General features: G+C 35.0%; 4 protein-coding genes, 1 long non-coding RNA gene and 1 other non-coding gene across 7 annotated transcripts; all 6 read left to right on the top strand.

The window, feature by feature from the left end:
- Positions 1-2,993, top strand: LOC130995152 (uncharacterized). 2 transcript variants are annotated; one of them, XM_057920306.1, is made up of 6 exons: positions 1-97; positions 197-258; positions 1,226-1,343; positions 1,754-1,850; positions 2,066-2,152; positions 2,558-2,993. In XM_057920306.1, exons 2-6 carry the CDS (start codon positions 198-200, stop codon positions 2,690-2,692), a joined length of 498 nt encoding a protein of 165 aa, XP_057776289.1. In that variant the 5' UTR covers positions 1-97; position 197; the 3' UTR covers positions 2,693-2,993. The 2 variants fall into 2 exon arrangements, with proteins under 2 accessions (XP_057776289.1, XP_057776296.1); XM_057920313.1 differs by having other exon boundaries at positions 31-106.
- A 153-nt stretch (positions 2,994-3,146) lies between these two features.
- On the top strand, positions 3,147-6,014 carry LOC130995145 (glyceraldehyde-3-phosphate dehydrogenase B, chloroplastic-like). The gene is made up of 9 exons (XM_057920296.1): positions 3,147-3,610; positions 3,740-3,853; positions 4,101-4,262; positions 4,346-4,513; positions 4,583-4,743; positions 4,830-4,891; positions 4,973-5,022; positions 5,171-5,577; positions 5,672-6,014. Exons 1-9 carry the CDS (start codon positions 3,512-3,514, stop codon positions 5,802-5,804), a joined length of 1,356 nt encoding a protein of 451 aa, XP_057776279.1. The 5' UTR covers positions 3,147-3,511; the 3' UTR covers positions 5,805-6,014.
- A 1,804-nt stretch (positions 6,015-7,818) lies between these two features.
- LOC130995170 (RING-H2 finger protein ATL80-like) lies at positions 7,819-8,709 on the top strand. The gene has a single exon (XM_057920324.1). It carries the CDS (start codon positions 8,072-8,074, stop codon positions 8,624-8,626), a length of 555 nt encoding a protein of 184 aa, XP_057776307.1. The 5' UTR covers positions 7,819-8,071; the 3' UTR covers positions 8,627-8,709.
- Positions 8,710-14,671: 5,962 nt separating this feature from the next.
- LOC131007443 (U2 spliceosomal RNA) lies at positions 14,672-14,868 on the top strand. The gene has a single exon (XR_009096143.1). It is a non-coding gene; the product is annotated as a U2 spliceosomal RNA (small nuclear RNA).
- Positions 14,869-19,279: 4,411 nt separating this feature from the next.
- On the top strand, positions 19,280-21,829 carry LOC130995179 (protein MULTIPLE CHLOROPLAST DIVISION SITE 1). The gene is made up of 5 exons (XM_057920335.1): positions 19,280-19,519; positions 19,621-19,878; positions 20,372-20,538; positions 20,942-21,329; positions 21,431-21,829. The coding sequence occupies exons 1-5, from the start codon at positions 19,472-19,474 to the stop codon at positions 21,620-21,622; spliced, it is 1,053 nt and encodes a 350-aa protein (XP_057776318.1). The 5' UTR covers positions 19,280-19,471; the 3' UTR covers positions 21,623-21,829.
- A 678-nt stretch (positions 21,830-22,507) lies between these two features.
- Positions 22,508-23,778, top strand: LOC130995190 (uncharacterized). Its single transcript, XR_009092088.1, has 2 exons — positions 22,508-22,932; positions 23,622-23,778. It is a non-coding gene; the product is annotated as an uncharacterized LOC130995190 (long non-coding RNA).
- Positions 23,779-26,117: the final 2,339 nt, after the last annotated feature.

Here is a 26,117-nt window from a genome sequence, read left to right on the forward strand (position 1 = left end):
AACAAAACTAAAAATTGAACATAGCAAAACGTTTTTACATCTTCGATTTCATCGACACCAACAGAAAAGAAAATAAATGAAAAGTAGCAAACACAAGGTGAAAGAGGTTGAGACTACAACTATTTCACACACACTCTCGCTCCACTTTCCTCTCGATTTCGCACTTTAATCTCCTTCGCCTCTGAAATCTTTTCAGAATGGCGGCTCTGTCCAATTCCGTTGTGATTTCGAGGAGCTCCGCAATCGATTTATCTTCCGGTAAATTCACGGATTTGTTTTTTTTTTTTTTTTCAATCGCTAGTTTGTTTATTGATTTCCTTGTTTATTATTTTTCTTAAGTGGAACGTTTTCTAATTCATTGTTTTTGAAACCACTGTATGAGACTTTTTGAGAAGGAAATTATATGCGGTGATGGAAGCTGGATTTGAATGTTTTGTGCCTAATTCTTTGTTTAAAGAACTTAAAGGAGCTGAAATTGGAGCTCGTCTCACCTTTTCTAAGCTAATATCTTTATTACTACTTGTCTGTGCTGAATTAAGTGTTTTACGGCCCATTTTTGTGCTTTGTTATGAATGACTATTGACTGGGATTTTGTGTGTGCTGGCATAGAATATTGATGGGCATTTAATCGCATTATTAGTCAAAACGCTTTACTTCGTTATCGGAATTTTGTTGTATAACTGAAGTTGTGCTCGTTTTCCCAATCATGGTAGCACTTGCTGATGTTTGTGATGTTTGGGAAATAGGGCATGGAGAGGTGAAGTGAAGAAACAGAGGGTGACATATAAAGTCATATTATAATTTATGAAACTAATGAAGACGGCTACGCAAAGGAATTCATGGATTCACTTTTGCTGCAGTTGTTATTTCAATGAAGTTTTTACCTTTGATATGTTTAGTGGCTTTTTTAAAAAATTAGGACTATCTGCTTTTGGGAGAAGCCCGGCAACTTTTTTGAAGCTCATCCTCACTAATACGAGTGATCCGTATAGAGTTAAATGTTCTCTCATGTATTTATCTGTACGGCAACTGTTACTTTGAAGGATTACTAGAATAGGAATGCACTTTTCTTTCTAAGCTGGATTAGACATGTTAGAGTCAAATTATGGATGTTGCAGTCATCTCGTGCCGCTCGTTTAATTACTCTTGCTAAATATCTTACCATCCATGGATGTGCCTCTCAATATTATCTTATTACAATGGTCTATTTTGCCTTTTGTGCTAGGTTCTTCTTTGAAGTCTGCTGATCAATTTGTGAGACCCACTAACTTGGCCTTGAGTTTTAAGGGCAACAGGAGACCATCCACCCACAGAAAGATACTCACTGTTCAAGCCAGTTATAGGTATATAAATTGAATTACTATTGTTGTAAAACCGGTAGTAATGAAATTTGTCATTAGCAGTTTGCTTTTGTTTTCTTTCCCGTCTCTTGTTATCAAGGCTCTGCTAATTGCATTGCGCTTGATTTATATCAATTAGTTCCAAGTTGCTCTAATCTTGCTATTGCATGCAGTTCTTTTTTCATTTTTATTGAATGCTATGATAACATGCTACGTGTATTTTTGCCAACGAGCACCAAATAAGAACCAAGACGATCTGTATAAGGTTCTAATTGTGAGTAAGGAGAACTAGATTAGTGAAACAAGTACTTAAAAGAAACATAGGATAGGAACACTACATTTTTCCTCCTTTTTTTTAGATTCTTGTGAGATAGATCTAAAAATATCTATTGGTTTTATGCATCCTATGGCAGTGATGGTGGAAGGCCTGGCAGTGCAAGTATCTTTGTCAGTGGCTTTGTTTTAGGGGGATTAATTGTTGGCACACTCGGTTGTGTTTATGCACCTCAGGTGATGATCGAAACAAAATATTTTAGATGAATTATCATTTGTTTTTCAGTTTTTCTCCTATGCGTGTTTGTCTTAGTCTTTCACTCTTATGTAATACTGTGCTGATCTATAAAAAATTCCTCATAAGTTTTCTGCAATTGCATTCTCTTCTGCTGTATTGAGTGTTGAAGAGAATTATATAATGACATCTGGGTACTCTATCCACTATTCAACAGATCAGCAAGGCTTTAACTGGAACTGACAAAAAGGATCTCATGAAAAAACTGCCCAAATTTATCTACGATGAAGAAAAGGCCTTGGAGGTATGGATATTTCTTATACAGGTGTCTATTTATATTCATATCCATAGACTAATTAGGTCAAGAATTGTGGACACTGCCATTCAAAAAGATGTTCTGCTCGTGAAAGTTCTTTAGATATAACCTATATTCTTCTGTTGATAGATCTTCAAACCTTTTTAGAACCAAAAATAAACAAATTAAAGCTTGTTTTTAACTGTAATGTGCAGTATCTTGAGGTCTAACGGACTTCTTATGTGTGAGTAGATCAATACATAAGTATGTATTCCCATTTAATTTTGAGATGCACTCTCTAGTATCTTGTTTAAGGAAGAGTGACACGGTTGGTGTTTTTCCATCTTCAGTTTAATGACATCCATACCGTTGTTTCCTTTCAACTTACATACTTGCGAAATATTTAATGTGCAGAAGCAACGCAAGAAACTGGCTGAGAAGATTGCACAGCTGAATGATGCCATAGATAATGTATCCACGCAGTTGCGATCAGAAGAGCCACCTAATGGAGCAGCAGTGAGCTCAGATGACATCGAGGCCCTCATCTAAGGCTGGTGATTCCTCTAAGGCACATATATGGTCACAGCACCCACCCTTCACTGTGGATGATGCCATTGTTCTACGAATGCCGGGTTTAAGACATAATACGATAGTGCTATTTTGCTGTTAGTTTGTTCTGCCCTTTGATGTATGTCGAGAAATCACAATGTCTAATAACCTCTTGTATTGGTCTATACAAACCTGTGTTTTATGTATTTTATTCCTTCTAGTTGTGAGACAAAGTAGTGTCCAAACATAATGTCTTGGGTATTCAAGTTTCAACATTATGAAAAACTGCAAGTATTTCAAAGCCAAGTGGGTGAAATTTACAGACAGATCCAACACTATTTCTTGCCCACAACGGCACTACCCCAAATCTTAGACATCATTTTCATTTCTATCCCAGGTTGTAATGACAGCAAAAGATATTTGTAATAGACTCTGTTTCCTAGCACCGATTCCCATACTTCATCACAAGCACAAGAAATTTAGAACTATTAATTATCTGATTGGTTAGTCTTTCAGGAAACCGTGGGAAAATTTAGTTCAAAATAATTGAATATTTCAAAAGGGCCATCAAGAAATGAAAACCACAATGGGAGAAAAAAATATCTGTGGCTCACATGCATTTTGATGGTGCAAGAAAATGCATCATCTTATCCAATATCAATCTCCACATTCCATCCTCACCACTCAATATCTTGACTCATTTGTTTCAGTTCTTGGCCAACAAAATGACAAAAAACAATACTTTCCCAATATTGAATTCATGTTCTAAAAATTTATATGTTGGTAAGTTTTTTCATTTAACTTTTTTCAGTTGCAGCAATGGCGTCCCATGCAGCTTTGGCCTCTTCAAGAATCCCAGCCTGCACAAAGCTCCCTTCCAAGACCTCTCATTCTTTCCCTGCTCAATGCTTCTCAAAGGTCAATTCTTGATGCAAATTGCTACCACACTATTTTAGATCTACATAACTTGAATGACCAAATTTCAATTCTTTTGATATTTTGGCGGTTTCAAGGGATTTGATCTTATTCATTTTCATGGTTGTATAGAGAGTTGAAGTAGCAGAATTCTCTGGCCTCAAATCCAGTGGTTGTGTGACTTTTGCCAAGAATGGTAGGGAAGCTTCCTTTTTTGATGCAGTGGCTGCCCAACTCACCCCAAAGGTAATTTCCCCTGCCTTTTCTCCGATAATCGAGTAGTGATCACTTCGAATATCGCCTTCTTTTGCTCCCAAAAGTCGATATAGCAAGGCATCTTGATCTAGATGATGCTACTATTATGATACATTTTAAGGTTTAAGGCACAAAATATATAAATCCATCTACACTTAGTTGAAATAAATGAAGTTTTTGATCGCTCAAAACTAGGGATCTCTCATGTTTTGACTATGGTGAAAATGGGCAAGATTAGACTGCAGGATCAGCTCCTGCTAAGGGAGAGACTGTGGCCAAACTGAAGGTCGCCATCAACGGATTCGGGCGCATTGGGAGGAACTTCCTGCGCTGCTGGCACGGCCGCAAGGACTCCCCACTGGAGGTGGTGGTCGTCAATGACAGCGGTGGCGTGAAAAACGTGAGACTTGAGACCAAAAATCAGTTTTGTTTAAGGTTGAAGAATGATCTCTCACTGATTCTTGCATAAGCATTGCATTGTAGGCTTCTCACTTGCTCAAGTACGACTCGATGCTAGGCACGTTCAAGGCGGATGTGAAGACAGTGGACAACGAGACGATCAGCGTTGATGGGAAGCTCATCAAGGTTGTCTCCAACAGGGACCCTCTCAAGCTCCCTTGGGCTGAGCTAGGCGTCGACATTGTCATCGAGGTACATCATCACCACAATAATCGAGTTTTTGAGCTTCTTGATTGATTGATTGATGAAGAATTTATCCAGGGGACTGGTGTTTTTGTGGATGGTCCGGGAGCAGGCAAGCACATCCAAGCTGGAGCCAAGAAGGTCATCATCACTGCTCCGGCCAAGGGCGCTGATATCCCGACCTACGTCGTTGGTGTCAACGAGCACGACTACGACCACGACGTTGCTGATATCATCAGGTTGCTGCTAGCTAGACTTGTGGTGCAGCTGCATTGCCATTGCCATTAGTTGACATTATTGTGGTTAATTGTTTGAATTCTTGCAGCAATGCTTCTTGCACCACCAATTGTTTGGCTCCCTTTGTCAAGATTTTGGATGAAGAATTTGGTAGGAGTTTTTGCTTCTTCTATCTATCTATCTATCCATCTGTTTTTGTGAATGAGTGAGTTTTGTCATGCAATTTTGCAGGCATTGTGAAAGGAACTATGACAACTACTCACTCATACACCGGTGATCAGGTATATATAGTTTTGTGAAATTCTGTTAATTCAGTATTTGAACTTTTTCATAGTGTCCCCTAGTTTGTAAATTAATAACCATATATACTATGATTATTGCAATTATGAAAAAGTAGAAAGGGTTGATGATATGATGATGTGGGTGCAGAGGCTTCTAGATGCTTCCCACAGGGACCTCCGGCGAGCTCGGGCGGCGGCGCTGAACATCGTGCCGACGAGCACGGGGGCGGCGAAGGCGGTGTCCCTGGTGCTGCCGCAGCTGAAGGGGAAGCTGAACGGCATAGCACTGCGCGTGCCGACGCCGAACGTGTCGGTGGTGGATCTGGTGGTGAACGTGGCGAAGAAAGGGATATCGGCGGAGGATGTGAATGCGGCATTCAGAAAGGCGGCGGAGGGGCCGCTGGCGGGCGTGCTGGCGGTGTGCGACGAGCCTCTGGTGTCAGTGGACTTCCGGTGCAGCGACGTGTCCTCCACCATCGACTCGTCGCTCACCATGGTCATGGGCGACGACATGCTCAAGGTCGTCGCTTGGTACGACAACGAGTGGGGATACAGGTCTTAACTCTTTAACACGACAACACCACTTTAATTAATTTCTTCCTATTTGCATTACATTAACATATCAACTGCATCTGCATGTGTTTTTCAGCCAAAGGGTTGTGGATTTAGCTCATTTGGTAGCCAACAAGTGGCCCACTGGCGTTGCAGACGCCACTGGAGACCCTTTGGAGGATTTCTGCAAGACTAGCCCTGCAGACGAGGAATGCAAGATTTATGAGTGATACATTTTCAGGATTTTAATTAAATTCCTTATTTTCTCCCAATAAATGGGAGCTCTTGTTTCTTATCGGCCGGAGGATTGTAACTAAGATTTATAAACTTATATTTATAATATGACGTTTTTAATCCTGAAATCGTATAACAGTTTAATTTAAACTGTTATACGATTAAGGTAAGAGATAAGAATTATATTTCTTATAGTTCAAATTAAATATAGACTTCTTTATAAATGTTTTGGCATATGTGAAGTTTATTAAATATTGATTTTAGAACCTATGAATTCATTAAACTGTCATTGATATATATATCGGAGAAGACTACAGTATAAACACATCTTAACATATAAATTATAAACTAGTTTAAATGCATGAATTTTATGTAGAACACGTATGAATTTGCTGTTTAACTGCAGTATGAATTGTGAAAATTAATTTTTTTGCTATTTATGAGATTCGAACTCGGGACCATGAATTCATCCAACAAAGTGATTAATTTACCGTAGATCTTGATGATTAAAGGTTGAAAATGATTCCTATTTTATATATTAAGAGGTGTTTTTATTTTAGCCCACCCATGTATATATGTACGTTGATTGCTTGCTTTATATGAAATTCACCGAAGTTTTACCGAATCTTATTTAAAATAACTGTTTTCGGTGCATTGCATTTGTATAATACCAAAGAGAGAAAAAGTGAACAAAACAAAACAAAATATTTTTCAATAGTTTGCCGAACAGATATCTAGTCCTTATCCATCTATCACTGCACCCGTTGCATTGTTTTAGTTAGAGAGGGGAATTGTTATGACATGCAAAAGTAGAAGTAGTGTTATATATGGATTATTATCTTTATTTGAAAAAATATTTTAGTTCCTAAATATTTAGTCTAAAGCGATACGTGTCAAATGACATATCAATGTAACTTTATACGAATAGCAAAAATATTATTTAAGATAGAGACGGAAACTATGGGCAAACATTTATTTATAGCACTATTGGTGAGGTGCATGTGCGCGCAGTTGCTCAAATTTCGCTGTGTTGCCGACCAAGGAAAAACGAATTAATGCGACATTAATTTGCTAGATTGCGTGTATAAATAAATGTGAGAATATATATAAATGATAATTAAATTAAAAATCTAGCTAGTTTCTCAAAATAATCCTCAACTATTATAACTTGTCATCATGTATCCATATAAAAATAATTTTCAAGTTTCGAAGTTGAATTCACTCTTCTTTACAATTTCTCGCTTTTAATCATTGTAAAACTATTTACAAATAATGACCCACTTGATATTTGAAGACTTTAATTCTTGATGGGTTGAAATGCACTCACCTTTTTAAGTGGCAAGTGGTTCGATTCCATAGTAAACTCTGCTACTTATCATGTGAACTTTCTAAATTATAAAGATGGAATTAAATTTGTAGAGCCCATAGTTTGGTTCAATTTGGAATCATTATTTTCGTGAAATATTTCACATGTGAAGGTGAGCGTAAAAGAACTCAATGATAGAACATTAGAAATATATGGTTATATAAAAAATAGTTCATCGTGATAATTATTGTACGTATTGAAGATAGCAAATTAGCACGTGGTTTCAATTGTAGACGTTCTTCTTTATATTCAAACGACATTGTCCTTTTATTTATGCTCATTTTCTCTTATTAGAGATGGAATAACGATATAATATTATGCGAATACTCAAAAGCCATCGCTAATTAATTATGAAATTATAATCATTCGATTGCTAAAAAAATTATTTATTGAACAACAAATTATCGTATCATATGTGATTACAGTAGTAACACATGTGTCGTCGAATCCCTACCAATCTTCTTTCTCAAATAAGATGAAACTACTATTCCTAAAAGTTGGAGTGAAAAGAATTCCTTTCGTTTTCTGAATTATGGTGCTCTTCATCTACATATTTGAAAGACACATTATACAATACAATACATGCATCTTCATAATCAATGTGAAAAGATGTTTTGTGAGTAGTGACTGAATTAAATGAATACCAAACAAACATTATATATATATAGCACTCAAATATTGTAGGATACATACATAAATAAACGTGTGTAGAGCGGCGGCAAGACTTATCTTATCCCTTATCAGCTAATTCAAATGTCAGTTTTTTAATTTTCGAAGAAATTCAAATTTCAGTTAAAAAGTTGCTTCTCCAACTACCTTTCCTTATATAAAACCCAGCTTAATTCCAAACCTCCATCCACACCTCAACGCTACTCCTTACTCCCTTTCTCTCTCTACATGACTGCCCGCTCTCTCCTCGGCGGCGCAAACTCGCCGCCGTCTCGCGACTCCTCCGCGGCGATCGAAGCAATCGATTCCGACTTCATAGTGATCATCGCCGCTCTCCTCTGCGCCCTAATCTGCGTGCTCGGACTCGTCGCCGTCTCGCGCTGCTCCTGGATCCGCCGCCTCGCCGGAAGATATCCGGCATCGTCGCCGGCGACCGCCTCCAGCAAAGGCCTGAAGAAGAAGGTTCTGAAATCGCTGCCGAAGCTCACCTACGGCCAAGGCAACGAATTAGAGGCGGCGAAGCTCCACGACTGCGCCATTTGTCTGGCGGAGTTCGCCGCCGGCGATGAGGTACGAGTGCTGCCGCAGTGCGGCCACGGTTTCCACGTCGGGTGCGTCGACACGTGGCTGGCCTCCCACGCATCCTGTCCGTCGTGCCGCCAGATTTTGGAGGTAGCGCGTTGCCGGAAGTGCGGCCGCCTTCCGCCGTCGACCGGCTGTTCCGTCGCCGGATTGCGGCCGGAGCCGAGGGAAAGCATAGTTAGTATAGGTTTTATCTCGTAATTAGTTTGGCGCCCTAAAACTTGCCTATATTCATATGTACAGTCATATATCCGATTTAATTACAAGTTTTGATCGTTCCTCCATCTATGAAAATATTACTAATTTTAAGGGTTAAGTATCAAATAAGTCCTAACATAAAGGCCTTATCATGTTTAGATCCATATAGTTGAAATTGGGTCAATTAAACCCTCAAACTGCCTAATTTCGAACAATTAGCCCCTTCGACTTAACGGTCGTTTAACACCGTTAACTATTTTAAATTAATTTTCTTTTTATTTCGTTAGTGGTGGGACCCACCCCTTCTTCTTCGCCACGCTCACCAGAAACAACCGCAAAAGCAGATTTCGAGACTCCATCCCAATCAGATTCAATTTCTACATCAAATTCGCACAACCGCAGATGCAGCGCTGCCATTGCCACCATTAGACTCTTCTGCAACATTTCGTCGAACACCTGAGCTGCCAACTAGAGTTGAGCTCTTGAACAATGGTGTCTCTCCCACTCTTTCAGAATTATTCTTCAAAACCTTCACTGAATTCCCCCGATCACTGAATTAAAATAGGTAATTTGGGCAAAGATCTGGGCTTTCTCTCCAATCGAGCCCTCGAAGAAGATGAAGCATCAGAGTGTTTCTGGTAGCCGATGTGGGTTCCATATCCGGCACAGCCTCCTCTCACTGTTCGCCTCTCCGCCGTCGATATCCCTCCCATCGTCACAGCTGCCTCACGACTCCACTTCCTTCCTCACCCGCCACTGCCGCGCCGAATTGAGCGAAGGCGTGTTGGAGGTCGGTGCGCAGGGAATTCCCCGCCGCCTCGTTCATCTGCGCCATCTCTCGCCATAGCTGGTTCTCAACGTAGAGGCCCTTAGCCTTTTCCTGAAGCATTAGATTCAATTTCGCCACTTTCTTGATTTGATCGTCTTTCTCTCTCAACCTTTTCATCACCGATTCTCCAATCCTTGCGACCAAAATTCAACAAATCTAATTGGTGCATCAGAATAATTACATGTTCGCAAATTATGGCGTCGATCTCCAACTGGTGTTGCTGGATTTGAGGCAACATATTTTCGACCAAGAATTGAGAGCCGCTCCGGCGTAGAATTCATCTACAAGCCCACCGATTAAAAAAAATGAAAACAAACGGCGTCAACTGACCGTTAGAGGCGAGGGCTCGATTGTTCGAAATTAGGCAGCTTGAGGGTTTAGTTGGCCCAACTTCGACTATAGGGATCTAAACGTGATAAGGGCCTCTATGTTAGGGGCTTATTTGATACTTAACCCTAATTTTAATTTGACATAGATTTTATTGCAATATTTAATAATTTCAATATAGTTAAAAATGGACTCCACCGTTATATAAAATAAACTAGCATTTGCACTCGTGCAACGCACAAAAAATATTTTTATATTTTATTATACTCCATAAAATTGATTATCATTTGATTATTATATAAAAATTATAAATATAATTAAAAATACTATTATTTAAGATAAATATATTTTAGGTTAATATAAAAATAATAAATAATAATTCATATTAATAATAAATGATATTGTGGAAAAAAACAAAATAAGTTAAAAGATAATTGAAAAAAATAGATTTATTTAAAAAAAGATGAGAGAGAATTTTCTTAAGTTTTAATCTTTAAATAAATATAATTTTTATATTTTAAATCCAATTTTACATAACATATATCAAATTAAAGCTCTTGTCATGATCTTTAATTTGATATCCATATCAAATATTTTATAATTAGTAGAATTTCACAATTTTAAAAAGAGATAAAATAGAAAAATAAGAAGTTAAAGAAAAAGAAAAAAAAGATGTATAACTTATAAATAAACCTTCAATTTTATTCTAACCACAAAATTGTCATTCAATTTTGAAATTGATTTGAAATCAATTTGAAATTGAAAACTCCCTTTTTAATATAGTATAGATTATTGAAGTTGAATTAAATGTGAAACATGAATAATTCTTTTGTAAATAAGAAGTATATATTTTAATTTAAAAGAAAAAGATAAGAAAAAAAAATGGAATCATTTCCTAAAAAGGAAAATGACATATTTTGTGGGTGCAAAAAATCACTAAAATGTAAAAAGTTTTTATGAACGAAGAATATAATTAATGTTGTTTAATTAAAAATATAATTTGCATATAATTTCTTATTTATTATTCTATATAATCTTCGAACACATTAAATAAAATATTTTAGTAAAAAAATATTTAAATATAATTATAATTTAGAAAATAGACTAAATCTTGAGATATTTAAAAAGAAATAGAGGACTATTAAAGTGTGACATATAAAGTAATTCCTAAATAAACTATATTAATCATAATGTTACTAATACTTCCTCCGTTCTATTATTAGTGACATGTATTTCATTAGTCTAATTAAAAGTAGCTCAGACTATAAATGAAAAATATTATGCTAACACTTAAACAAGTGTGGACACTACTAATTCATACATTCTCTTGAATTTTTATGTTCAAAAATTCTGAACCACTAATAATGGAAATTTAATCCAAGACTCATAATGAAATTTGTAAATTTTGAAGAAATATGTTTTCTGGTAAAAAAAAATTATATGAGAAGCCATTATAATTAACAATCGAAAATTCCAGTTGTAATTAATTTAGATGTAGGCATCTAACGACTTCATCGACCAGATTTCTTGCGTTTTTTTATGTTGTTTCCCTTGTTATCATTATAGTTGTATGAAAACTTTCCCTATTATATTTTTCAATGTTACATTCATATATAGATATAAATGCACTTACTTATGCATTTAAAAGGAGGATTAATAATAGAATAAACCATTTTCACATTGTAAGTGAGTTTGCATGTACATTTATTACAATATACTACTAGTATTCTTGTATTTTATGCAGCAATTTAGTGATTGATACTTGCAAGATAATGTGAGCTATGTCAGTCCAACTCACACTTTTCATTCAGGTTTTATTTGTTCTTTTTTTTTTATGTTGAGTGCTCACACTTAGAGTTTTATTAATAACAGATTTGACTTATTCATTTATTCAATTCGAACCACGCCAGATCATGCGCACACCAATTATTAACAAATAGTGGGAAATAGAATCTAATATATTCTCTTCAAAAGAAAAGGGAGAAATCGACAAAATACAAAAATCAATTGTTCTTTATTTAAATAGTACAATAGATTGAACCATGATTTCTTGTTAAATGCCAAGAAATATACATATATATACTATAAAAATTGAATCCTGGTTTCTATTGGGAAAAAAAGTACTACATATAAATACACGAATTTTGCTTCCTCTTTTAATTTGCACATGCTTTTGAAGTTTTTTTATAAAATTATTAATTTTTTATTTTGTTCATTTTTTCTATAATTATAAATTTCGCAAAAACTAAATTTCACTCGGCGCTAATGTGGTAGTCAGACACGTGCCTACATCTATTCCAATATTACATGTCGTTCACACATGAACTTAATTAGTGCGGAATTATGTCCAAATTCGATTAATTTTCAAATTTGTTTCCTCTCAAGCGAAATCAAGGTGAAATTTGTCGATAATCTGTAGCCTTTTTTGTGGCGAAACAATCAATTCAACCAAAAGTTTCAATTTTGTCCATAATCAACATATGATATTCACTACGAGCTAATTCAACCTTTTAACGTTGAATTATCGATCTCAATCAAAATTGAAAATTTCTTTTTAAAAAGATAAATAAACAAAAGTTTCATTTTTTAAAAAGACTCCAAAGTTAGGACATGTTTGTAGTGACTACCAACTTTCCTAACGCAATTCCTTTGGCCTTTCCAATTAGACAGGACCTAGGAGCTGAGGTTGAAGTTTCAAAGTATATTCCAATACTATATTCTTGTTATAATAATAAGAACGAAAAGATATTCATATTCAAACTTTATGATGGCATGGCACTAGTGATAATTAAAACATTAAATTTACCCTTTTCTAGTAGCTAGTATCAAAAATCAATTTGCACACCTATATAAATGGTTGAAGTATATAACCTTTTAATATAATGGAACTATATAAGATGCTTTATATCTTGTTGGACAATAGTTGGTAAACAACAAAAAGACCAACTAAAAAATGACAAGATTAATCATATGATAATTTCAAGGATATCATAAAATAAAGAGAGATATATTTACGAGGATATGAACGAACTTTGCAATTTCTATCCGACAGCCGACTTTTTTATGTGCTAAAAGTTGCCAACTTCTAACCTATTATGATAACGCTAAACCAACTAAATGGTGCAAATATTGCAATAATTTATTTATGAAGGGACATATTAATTCTCCATTTTATTGCCTTTCAATGGTAGCCGTTCAATAAACCCAAGATGGAGGGGCCTCCATTCTTCCACTAAACCCCACTAACAACAAAGTTGATAACTCCTATATATTAATGTGGGCATCATATATATATACATATATTTTTTCAGGATATATACATGGAGGATTGTTTGACTTGAGCTTTGATTTCTTACCTGTATTGAAAATTTGATGATTTTGATAATGACTTGTGGGATATAAGAAAAAAAAATATCATGAAAAAAGAAAAATATAAATACTAACATGAAGTACACATGTCAGCAATATTTATAATAAATGCTCACAGATAATGAAGCGTTGTCTGTTGGTAAGACACTTTTCCTCCAACCAATAGGTTGGGGGTTCGAGTCACCATAGGAGCTAGAGTGTGGGTGAATTTTTTCTTTTCTATGGTTGTAACATTTTTAAAAAAAAAAAATTATGCAAGTTTTTGGCATAAATTTTTTTAGATCAAGGACTGGTACTTCGAATTTGAAATATCAAAACTCATATAAAAAGTAAATTTTATTTTGGAAAAGATAAAGCCATTAACCTGTTGCTGCCACAAAAAAAAGCCATGATTGTTGAGTTGCCTAATGATTTGAGCATCAGATAGGCTAACACAGTAAGTAAGAAATGCACATGTTTGTCATTGTTCAATACCATATATAATGCAGTATTTTTTTTTGATGAAAAATACCATATACTATTAAATAAAGAAAGAAACTTACAAACTAAGTACCTTGGGCATACCCAAAGGAAAAAAATGCCACTTTGCACCTACCTAAATGGAACAATAATGCGTATTTTTATATACATAATGCAACGGTTATTAACATTTTTTCAAGGTTATCTACACAAAGAAGATTATAAACCAAAAATTAGACAGGAAATCATTAGTGTTGCCCTTCTCAATATATATTAAAACATATAAAGCTTACAACAAGCTCAAGGAAATACTACTAGTATGTATTCGTCGATTTTTATTGATAAAGCATCAACATAGCCGAGAAAGAGACGGGTTCTCCTTAGTTTTGTTGAGCTTCTTATAATAGAGTGTTAATATTTAATCTATAATGCACCAAATCAATCTCAATGAACATTTCATACATTAATTTTCTTATAATATATAGTGTGATAATATTTAAGTGTAAAAAATATGATCAATATTGTCATTTTATACATTAATTTTTCTTAATTTGGCAATGCACAATTTGAAAATTTTGAAAAGCAGAAAACGGGCTTATTTTTAAGGACATTAATCTGAATTTTGCAAAGATTGTGGAAGGCGTGAAGATTAACTCTTGAAAATGGCTACATGCAAACTATCCTAAGTCTTTCTCCTATTCATTAGCAGACTGGTGTTTTAATCCGAGAGAGTGTATACTATTTAGCTTGTAATCTTGTTCTAATTCTCCTTATAAAAGTGCTTTAGGAGTTGAGTACCCCTTGTAGTAACCATTTATATATTTTTATCTTGATCTTCTAAAAAAAAAGTGTACAAAGATTCCATATACATTTCATTACACACACTGACACACATATAAATACAAATCAATGCAAGTGAGAAAGGAAGCCGAACTGTAAACTCGAACTAGGCAAAGTTTAGGAACTCAAAGGTTTTCTTTCTCTAGCATCCCACATCGTTTCTTGTTTAAAAGAGAAGTGAAGAAATGCTAGTATAAATACCAGGCCAAACAGAGTGTAAGCTCATACCTTTCTCGGCCTTTTGGCTAAGATCAAGTGTAGTATCTGTTCTTATCAGTTTAATATCTGATATGTGGGCCATCGGCCCACACGATATTAAATTTATTTCTTGAGGGGGAGGGCCCATCAAGATTAGCTTGCTATCTGGTACCTCGCGCGTCGTCCTTGCGTTGCACTATTGCATGGGCCTGGCGCACCCCACCAAATCTAGTTCAACTTTTATTAACTAATTTTTTATTGTAGGCTGACTCAAGCTAATATTTTGCTCTATATTAAATTTATAATTATGAGGCACAGCAAATATATAATATTGTTCTAAATCAATTAATCTTTCAAGTGTCGTGACTTTGTATATTTAAACTATTAAGTAAAATAGAATCCTACATAACTATATTGAATATGGATAATTTTTTCGAAACTAAGAAAATATGAGTTGGATTAATCTCCAAAAATTAAATAAAAAATACCTCGATCTGTTTTTTTTGAGGAGAAATACCTCGATCTGTTTTAAAACAAAATCCACATTTTCTTATAAAAAGTTGTGGCTCCATATTCTATCATCTTAAATTTTTAACTTTTTTTTTCCAATTATAATGATCTATTTTTTAAAAACCACATTTTCTTATAAAAAGTTGAGGCTCCATCACATTCTATTATTTTAATATTTTTATTATTATTTCTTTTTCTTCTTAATAATTATTGTTGAATAATAATGAGCTATTATAAATTGAATTGAATTGATGAAAATATAATATCGTGTGCGTGGCGCAGAGTAGTCAATATTGAGTGTTTGATTTAACAATGAAAACGAATCATTAGTAAGAGATTTCCTTTCTTTTGTTTCCCCTTTATTTTGAGGGGTAACAAATTGGGTGATTGAGTTACCCTCAAGTAAAGGTAATGGTTAACTTATTACCAAAACCAAACAACAATTAATGGATTCACTTACTTGATTCTCTTTTCAACCTCTAAAAACACCCAACCAAACGTGGGCTTAGAAGTGAATTATGGTTCCGTATCAATCACGTGAGTTTAAGGAAATATTTACTAAAATTTTGTATTACGATAGTACTTCTATACAAAAAAAATCGTATAAAACTTTATTTCTTTATATAAAAATCATTTTTCGTCGTTATACACTTAGGGGGCGTTCTCTTTGATGGTAAATTTATAATGGAAAAATAAGGGATAAAATATGTTTTCACCCTTTAAATCTTTTCAATATTTTTCCTTGTTTTCTATTTTACCCCTTACGTACTCATTCCTCATTTTCACTACAAAGGAGGGATAATATTATCCCTCCAAAAATGGTTTGATAATATTATCCCTCATTTATAGTGAAAATGAGGAATAAGTAATGGTCAAGTAGAAAATGAATGAAAAGAAATGAAGGATTTAAAGAGTAAAATTTTGATTATCCCTCATTTTTCCATGATAATTTTACAACCAAAGAGAAAGCACCCTTAGAAGATTTTTACTTTACATGATGGATAAATGCATGATTGAGTATTTTTATCTTTAAAAGTAGATTTTCTCAAATCTAACTCTTTTAGTGGAATAAAAATAAAGTAAAATTAGCTTAAATGATAAAAATCATCCAAAGCCTTATAATATTCTAAAGTTCCAGTCCATCTAAACAAACAAGAGATTAATTTGATTATATTTACCTATCAAGGTTAATTTTTCAAAGTAAACGCTCCTAATTGCGTCAAAAATCTAGGTGTAGGAGTTCGTTACAGTTACATGAATTGAAAATTTTGGCCAGTCAAACTTGAAATATGCTATGGGTAACTGAATTATTTGAAATTTTGATTAATCAAAATACCAATCAAGTTATATTCCGCCCATGATTGGTTGGACTTTTTTGGAGCTTGGAAAATGATTTAGTATATTGAATGTTGTTAGCTATTAAAATAGAGAAGGGTAACACAATCACTCAATTTGTTAATCCTAAAAATAGAGGAGCAATAAAAGAAAATGAATCCCTACCTAGTAATTCTTTTTTATTGTTAAATCAAACACTTAATAAAAATAAAATTTTTGTTATTAATCATTTCCTTTATTTGATTTCATCATTTTTTCATTTTTTAGTTGAACCAAATAAGCACTCAATCCTTATGCACTCAAGTCTAGTTTGAGTTATCAGTTGAACAAAACTTAACCATATTCAATCTTCCCACAATATTTTTTTTTTTGAGAGTGATCTTCCCACAATATTATTCTCCCTTATGCCGTATTTTTCTACTATTCTTTCTCCCGCTTTTCGCAATAAGTACATCTGTTATCGCCTTGTTCATGTTGTTGCAGTAATAATTTTTTTTACTTAAAAGTCTTGTGGTAGTCAATTTTTTGCACTCAGATTATATTTTTGTGCTATTCAATTTGCCGTAATCAATTTACATAAAAGTCTCCTTATTTCTCCACAACCTTTATAATCAATTTGTGAATTTAAAGGCAATGTATGTATTGGGAGGTGTTTGGTTTGAGTGATAAGATATAATTGATAAAATAATTCATTTTAATCAAGTGTTTGGTTTGCATAATTGAGTCCATAATTGATAATTCGATCCATATTTAATCATTTAATTAAGTGATTATTTTATCATCTTAAAATTGAGTGAATTATTTAATCACTCCTCCAATCCTATTAATATGATGATCCTATCTATCCCATCCACAAAAACAAACCCTATCAATGTTATTGTAATTAGTTATGTCAGTAGAGTTTTAAATTCTACATAACTTTTACCAAAAAAGGAAGAGTGGATTTTGAAAATGGCCACTTTCATATTGTAAAATTAAAATCTAGCCTATGAAATAAAAACATAAAAAAATGGCCACTGTTACCAAAATACCCTTCCACATTAAAAATTAAAAAAATGGCCACTTTACACCACCCCTTTAAAAAATCCCGCAATTCACAACCAGTGTGAATTCACAACCAAAATTTTTTGGTTGTGAATTCACACTGGTTGTGAATTCTCAATTCACAACCAGTCGAATTCACAACCAGAATTTTTTGTTTGTGAATTCACAACTAGTCGAATTCACAGCCAAATTTTAATTCACAACCAGTCGAATTCACAACAAAAAATTAATTCACAACTAGAATTTTTTGGTTGTGAATTCACAACAAACGAATTCACAACCAAAATTTAATTCACAACCAGATTTATGTTGGTTGTGAATTCACAATCAGTAAAATTCACAATCAGAATTTAATTCACAAGTAGAATTTATTTTGGTTGTGAATTCAAGTAGTTGTAAATTTGAGTTTTTAAAGTTTGAATTCACAACTAAAACTAAAATTTATTTTGATTGTGAATTCGAGTTTTAGTTGTGAATTAATAGATCTGATTGTGAATTCAAGAATATTAAGTTGTTGATTGTGAATTCGAGTTTTAGTTGTGAATTAATAGATCTGATTGTGAATTCAAGAATATTAAGTTGTGAATTCATAGATGTGGTCGTGAATTCAAAAACATTAAGCTGCTGTGAATTTATAAATTTGGTTGTGAATTTAAGAACATTAAAAAAATAATTATACAGCTCAATCAAATTGCTGTACAACACCAAAATACAACAACTCAATCTACCATCAAAATACATCAATTCCTCTAAATCAAACTAAAATTAAACTCTCGTACAAAGGTACAAAATTTCAAAATAATGACAAAAGTAAACAAGGATGAAAAACTTAATTTGGTTCAATTCAAATGCAAGCAGAACTGCAAAAGCACGATTTGAAAACAATCAAAACATTTTCGTAGAAGAGCTAGTTATTTTCCAAGAATAAGTCGCAACACAGAACTCTAAACCTTAACCCTAAATCCCCAATTTGGAGTAATTTTCGTTGCAAATTCCTCAATTTGCCGTCTTCGCCGCCTTTGACTATAACCAGCAGCGGCAACAACTCGCTGGTGTAGGTGGAAATGGAACAGATTTGCAGCAGATGAGCAGATCTGTCGTCGCAGCCGGATGAGGCGGCATGACGGCAATTCGCAGGCGGAGAAGACAGCGCGAGGGACGACGATGAAGAAGCAACCGGAGGCGGCGGCGCAACGGAGATTCGAAGTTGGAGGAGGCGGCGGACGCAAAATCGAGCTCCAAAATGTCCAGATCTGTCGACGGCAACAAGAGAGAAAGCCGACGACAGCAGCAGCGAGGGGATCGGCGACGCGGCGTTGGAGGTGGCACGACGGCGGACGATTTAAAGAGAGAGAGAGACCTGGAACCCCGGCGGTGCCACGACCACAAGCCACCACCGTCGGGATTAGATGCGGTCCCTAGAATCTGGATGGGCGGCGTTGTTTTCGGCGCTGTCTATGGGCGAGACGACGAGGCTGGGGCGGCGGCTCTTCGCCGGAGGAGAGAAGAAGGAGGGTGGATTCGGGGGAGAGGAGAGAGAGCGAGAGAAGTGAAGAGCGCATAGAGAGAAAGCGGAAATAGCAACTATTTAAGGATGGCTTTTGTCTTTTCACCAAAATGGCTAAATTTATGTTTTATCCTATAGCTAAATTTTAATTTTGCTATATGAAATAGGCTAGTTTCATATATTGACACAAAAAGGAAACCCTATCAATGTAATTAATATTCATAAAATTGCGGGCTCCATCGGGCTTACTATATAATATAACACGAAAAGTCAATTGCGGGCTCCAAAATGCCCGTTCACTTAGAATAACATACCAAATATCTTTATCCCCAATCGTCTACCTCAATCCACCTCGATTTGCCCTAAATTATCGCCATTTTGCCGGAATGATCTCCGATTTGCCATTCCGCCAATAACAGCAGTACCAGAAATGGCTTCAATTGGGGCAGTACACGTTCGTTCGCTGTCGTTCCTTCCTGTAAGTCAACTCTCAGGCGCTCTCGCGATTCTATTCGACATTTTCTTATTTTCGAGTGTTCACATTTTGGAATTTCTCATTTCTTACTTTCTTGGGCAAAGCTTCGAAATTTTCGAAATGGACTGCAATTTTGGTCGGAGCTGGGTTTGGGTTGTAACTGCAAGTACTCGAACCGGAGAGTTACATACAGAAAGTTTGTGGTGAAAGCAGTGGAGTCCGACGTCGACAGTGGCCTCCGAAACGATGCCGTTGTCGTCGAGAAGTCGGAGAAAGTTAATGCCGAGAAGCCACAGCTACAGCAAAATGTAGTTGCCAAATTGCAGGAATCAATTGGCTCTCTACCGGTGTTCGCCTTCTCGGTGAGCTATTTTTGTTTCTGGAATTATGATCTTTATAACTTTATTCCAATCTTAATAAGAAATGAGTTTCATGTTTCATTTGATCTATGCTATATGTTCATTTACACATTTGTTTACTTTTTTATGTCTCTACTCTCTAGGCTCTGTAGGTTTTCTTATGTCATTGTCAATTGTTGAACTCTTAAATTTGCTGTAATACCCTGAAGTTATTTCCATTTGAGAGCTTCTTTTGTTGCTTCAGATAAGAGAGGAAACTTTTAGTGTAGGATAACGGGTGATAGGATAGTTCTGTTGATGGGTACTATTCAATTTCAGCAACCGGCGGCTTCTATGTTTATCAATGTCTTGGGATGAAACTCTAGTTTCTTACATCAAAATTTTAAAAATTTCTGCAAAGCTCAACCTTTACTTCCAATCAAGCATTGCATTACCATGCATAAGATAGTGGATGTGATTCTCGTTAAAATTTACTCCGTTTTCTTGGTTTTGGCAGGTTGGAAAACTTTCTGGTATGAACTTCACAATTGGATTGTGCATTGTAGCGACTGTATTAGTTGTCGTGGTTAAAGGTTATGCATCAAAGAAGTCAAGTGACCGTCGTCCAGGCTCCGTGGCTGATCTTGTCCGGCGTGGACAGCTTAGATCAGATAGAAGAGGCATGTATGATTCTAACTTGCTTTCATTGAGATTGTGCTCTAGGATTTTAAAGTTTCTAAGCTTTACTTAGCTTTCACTAATCTGTCTTAATTTGATATGGTTGATGATCATTGAGCAGTGTAAGAGTTCAATTTTTCTGGGCACAATTCTTTCTTTGGTTGTCGGCTTGGTTTCACTAATCATGCCTTAATTTGATATGGTTGATGAGCAATGTAAGAGTTCAATTTTTCTGGGCACATTTCTTTCTCTGGTTCCACAGGCTTATCTAAATATACAGATTCCACATGTTGAATTCTTCTGAAGATTTTCATACCTATTGCTTGCTGAGAGTCCAAGTTATGTTCTCCGATTCTTGGTCTTGGTCGTTGCATGTCCTGATTTTTCCTTTTGTCGTTCTTCATCACAGCTCCACACCTCTCAAGTATGAGGACCCATTTAACAACCCTATGGTGAAGGTCAGCAAAAGCAATTCAACTGTTGAAATGTGTGGAAAAGTGTACCGCCTTGCTCCTGTGACTCTTACAGACGAGCTACAAACAGTACATCAGAAACGAAGATCCCGTGCATACCAGTGGAAGAGACCAACAGTATTTCTCAAGGAAGGGGATCCGATACCTCCTGATGTAGACCCTGATACTGTCAGATGGATTCCTGCAAATCATCCTTTTGCAACAACTGCTAGTGAAATTGACGAAGGTTTGGCTCAAACAAACGTGTATCAGAAGCATGGCGTTCCATTCCGTATCCAGGCAGAGCATGAAGCCCTGCAGAGGAAGCTTGAAGCACTGCAGAATGTAAGCTGTCTGATCTGATAGAATTGTCCCACTTATTTTGAATGCTAGATAGGAGAAATGGAGCGTCGCTGGGCTTATGTTTCGAATTGTGGGTGATGCAGGATCAAAAGCTAGGCAAATTAGTGATAGATCCTGCTGCAGCCAGAGATTTCGAGAGGCCATTGAAATCTCATATGAAGTCGGAGAATCAAGTCGAGCATAGCACCTCGACTCCTAAGTCGGGCTCGAGTGCTTCTCCATCTGATCACCCTTCTGGTAACAAACCACCACCGCAGGAGATGCAGAATCCTTAAAAGAGTAAACACGCCGATTTTTGGATTAAGCCTACATGAATTTCCATCAGATGTTGAGCTCCAAGCTTTGATCGTATGTACATATTATTATTCAGTTGTAACACCATTGCAAGTTTTGAGCGTCTGTTTACCAAATTTGTTCATTATTGCTGATGAAAGTGTAGCATTCTGTTATTTTCTATTAATTCAAGTATAACCTTTTTGATATGTGACAAAATTTGACAAAGTACACCCAACTCAAAATAATCCATTCTAACACCGTATAATTCTACTATGTTTTGTTAATTTCATCTCGCTTTTAATTTTCTCTCTAATTAGTGTTTTATATCTCGTATTTATAATTTTCTTTTAAACTTATAAGCTTAATTATTCAAATACATTTAAAATAAGTTTAGCCAAACAATAAAGATCTTTAATATAACAGAAGGTTCAAATCCAATACTTTCTTCTTCCTCAAATAAAAAAAAATAAGAAAAGAAATAAGACAATATCCTCACTTCATTTGACAAATCTAATACTAGTAATAATGTTAGACACTTAGACCGTGTGAGTTTCAATGCTTGATGTAAATCGTTTTCATGTGAAATTTATACACTCCATCCATAAAAAAAAAAAAAAAAAGAGTACTACTTATTTAACTTTTCAAACCATCACATCATACTTTCTCTTCTATATTTAACTATAAATTGAACTTTTATTTCATTTTCTATTTAATAATATACCTCAATTCTACTTTTTTTCAACTAACACTATTCCTAAAAATTGTACATTTATTTTACTTACAATAACTTTAACAATTTTATTAAAACTCGTGTCCACCTTCAAATGAGTTTTTTTTTTTTTTTTTTTGGTGGACCCAGAGTATTTATTTAACTAGGAAGAATTATCAGTAATATCGGCCAATGAAAAAACAAGAACTAATAAAAAATTTCAAATTGAAGATGAGTTATATAGTAAAGTAATAATCCACTTGTCACATAAATAAGCCCAATTTAATGGGCTTTTAAATTTACAGCAATCCAGTCCAGAATCCAGATTACTTTGTTGAAAAACTCCATTGCTATCAGATTCATTTTGCCGAAGTTAGCAGATTTCTGTCCATAACTCTAAATACAGCAGCAGAAGTTGAAGAAGATGGTGATGCGAGGACAGCCGTTAGTCACCAAGCTGGCGGCGCTGGCAAAGGATGTGGTGTTCCCGGCGACGATAATCGCCGCTCTCGTCTACTCGCCGCCCGATTCTTTGCGCGGAAAACCACAATCTAAATCCAGTTGATTCAGGACGTCGAGTTCTTTGGAATAGGTGAAAAGGTGATGTTCATTATTTACCCTCGCAATTGTTTTGTTTAAATTTTTTCATTGCGGTTAGGGGTTTGTTTGTCGATCAATTCCTGTTTTTCGATCTGTTACTTTTTCATGATTGATTTGCTATTCAGTGATTTTCTGAAAGGAAAAATGTTCTGTCGAAAATTTTGGGGATTTATGTTGTTTTGATATGTATAAAGGTTAATTTGCTGAAACTTTGATTTTTAAAAATGCTCCTAAAAAAGTTGTGGAGTTGCAGGTTTCTTTTTAGGTGGAGTTTAGAATTTGCTTTTTCTATGATTCGTGCTTTCTAGTTGGAAACGTTTCGATTGAACCACACTAACAATATGCAGAGGAATGAGCAAATGACATAAGAAATTGTGATCAACGATTTTTTTATGTACATATATAAGTTTGGGATATTTCTATCATTGTTTGAATCTGGCTGTTGCTATTTTCTTGTTAAAGAGGAACACAGTTTGTTGATACTAACCATTTTTCGATCATTTCTTAGATTATTGTGTTACTTTGCAATTAATGCCTGCAATCGTGGTTTATGAAACTCATATTTTGTAATGATCTAGTCGCCAATAGTAATTGACATGGTACAGAAGCTAAGAGTTAGATATGTATTTTCTGTTTTGGGAAGGTTCCTCATCAAATGAAACTAATTTGGGGCGTCTTTCTTGGTGCAGTTTTTCACGATGGTTGAACGAGTACCTTTTGGTTAAAGTCGTGATATGTTGAATGAAAATGGTATGTAATAATTGCTATACTGTTTCAGTGATGTAAACCGGTTGTAAACAACTGAGGAATCTTTCAACTATCTCAATGCAGTTCTGTTTCTTTCTACACTGTCATTTGCCTCTCATTTTGAATATGCTCATGTAGTGTAATAAGCTATAATTTTCATGAGTTTAACATATTTCGCGCTCTAATTTGATGTGATTAGAAGAATAACATAGAGAGTGGCTTTTTCATTGGGGGTGGCCTGTATCTAGCACAGTGTGATGCTAGGAATCGGTTTCCATATGCTTGAAAATATCAACAATAACATCACTGTGTTAGGATTTGGGAAAACCAGGAACTTTTGCTGATGCAGCAACTTCTTTAGTACAATGGTGACTGTCTAATCCCTTCATGAACTTAACCTTCTCTTCCAAGTATTAAACACAATATGATGAAAATTGCTAATTGCTATGAATTAACCAAATATGGATAAAGCCAGCCTTATTCCCTGCCCAAGTAATCGAACCATTAGTCACGATCACTCTTTGTTGATAAGTATCTGTTTGTTTGGAAAAAGCATGTGTTTTTGCTTCGCGACCTCAAGGTTTGTTGCCACTTTAAGAAGAGACAACTGACTGAGACACTGGCCAAACTTCCTAAGCTCAGTACATCCTAGGTTTAGAACTGAATATTACACACCATTAAGGACAGTTGATGTTGAAACTTTTGCTAGAAAGACAAGTAATCTTAACTCTAGTTCGCTTCCCTGGTTCGACACCAATTTTCGGGGATCTCTGACAATGGACGAAACTCGACTGGCTTGTGTTGTGATTCTTTGTTGGTTTTGAGAGTATTGTGATTCTTTGTTGGTTTGAGATTGTGTGTTTGGGGTAAGATAATATTTTTAGATATGACATAGTATACTTAGATACCAGGTTGCAACCTCTACACCTCATTCCCAAGTGAAAATTTAACCAATTCTTTTTGGCAAATGTTTTTTTGTCTGTTTAAATGATTGCATTGGTTTCATAATTTGGTTGTGTAATGAGTTTTTGATAACTTCATTGGAAATAATTTGATTAATTATATTATGATATTAATCATATCATGTGGAAATTAATTATAATATAACAGTTATTTAGAAGCCAAAACAACTTTCACAGTTAAATTAAACCATCGAGATCGAACTAAATCTTCACTTTAGTTGTTAGGCAAGGGTCATTTTTCAATTCTTAACATAATTACAAAGTGGTTTTCAAAATAAATTACAAAAAAGTACATTTTCACCAAGTATATATATATATAAAAACGTTTCTTAATGTACGAATTTTATATAGAACACGTATGAATTTATCCAACAGAGTTACGAATTGCGAAAAATAATTTTTTGTTACCTTTGAGATTCGAACTCAGGACCACGAATTCATCCAATATGGTTACGAATCAACCGTAGATCTTGATGATCTAAAGGCTGAAAATCATTTATATTTTATACACTTTAAGAGTGTTCTTATTCTGGCCCACCCCTATATATATATATATATATATATATATATATATATATAGGTGAACCAAATATATTTTCTTATTTTCATACTCCCTCCGTCCGCCAAAAGTAGACCATTTTTACTATATTGGGCGTCCGCAAAGAGTAGACCACTTTCCTTTTATGGAAATGGTCTCATCACCCACTTTAATCTTTTATCCTTACAAACACTTTTTATTTACAAAAAAACCCACCCCAAATTCAATCTCAACCACACATCTCATAAAGTGGTGGGACCCTTTCTCCATTACATCAAAATCATCAACAATTTTATTAAATCCCGTGCCCAACCAAAGTAGTCTACTTTTGACGGACGGAGGGAGTATAACAAAACAGATGCAATTGGGTAGATATTCAGTTACAAGCACCTGAAATAGACTCAAAAGATAATCAAATAAGGCCTAAATCAAGACTCCCTATTGCTGTCTATCTCATTCTTTATTTTTCAAGGAATGAAAATGATTAATTTGTATCCGTACGGTAGGCAACAAAGCCCATAATTTTCGACACAGAGAAGTTACTTCCTTTGTCTTATTAAATTTGACTTCATATTTTTGGGCACAATTATTAAAAATAATATTTTCTCTGTCGTTATAAAATGTACTAATTTGTCATTTTTAATACTTATAAATTTCTATAAGGATGGATGGAACAGTAATTAAATGATAAAATTGATAGAACCAAAGATATAATTGAATCATTAATAATGGGGCGGGGCAGAGGGAGTATTACATAAATTTTTACAGCAACTAATTTTTGTCTGTATATGGTTGGGGAGGGATATAAAGTGGATGTTGTCGTTTGCAGAATTTCACCTCTATATATCTATCCATATACATGTACGTATAGGTAGACTGAGGATGCCACCATTAAAGCCAATCTTGGCACCACAGCCAAGCAAAACTCACCCCCCCCA

This window comes from Salvia miltiorrhiza, chromosome 1 (genome assembly GCF_028751815.1).
Source record: "Salvia miltiorrhiza cultivar Shanhuang (shh) chromosome 1, IMPLAD_Smil_shh, whole genome shotgun sequence".
Classification (NCBI taxonomy): Eukaryota; Viridiplantae; Streptophyta; class Magnoliopsida; order Lamiales; family Lamiaceae; genus Salvia; species Salvia miltiorrhiza.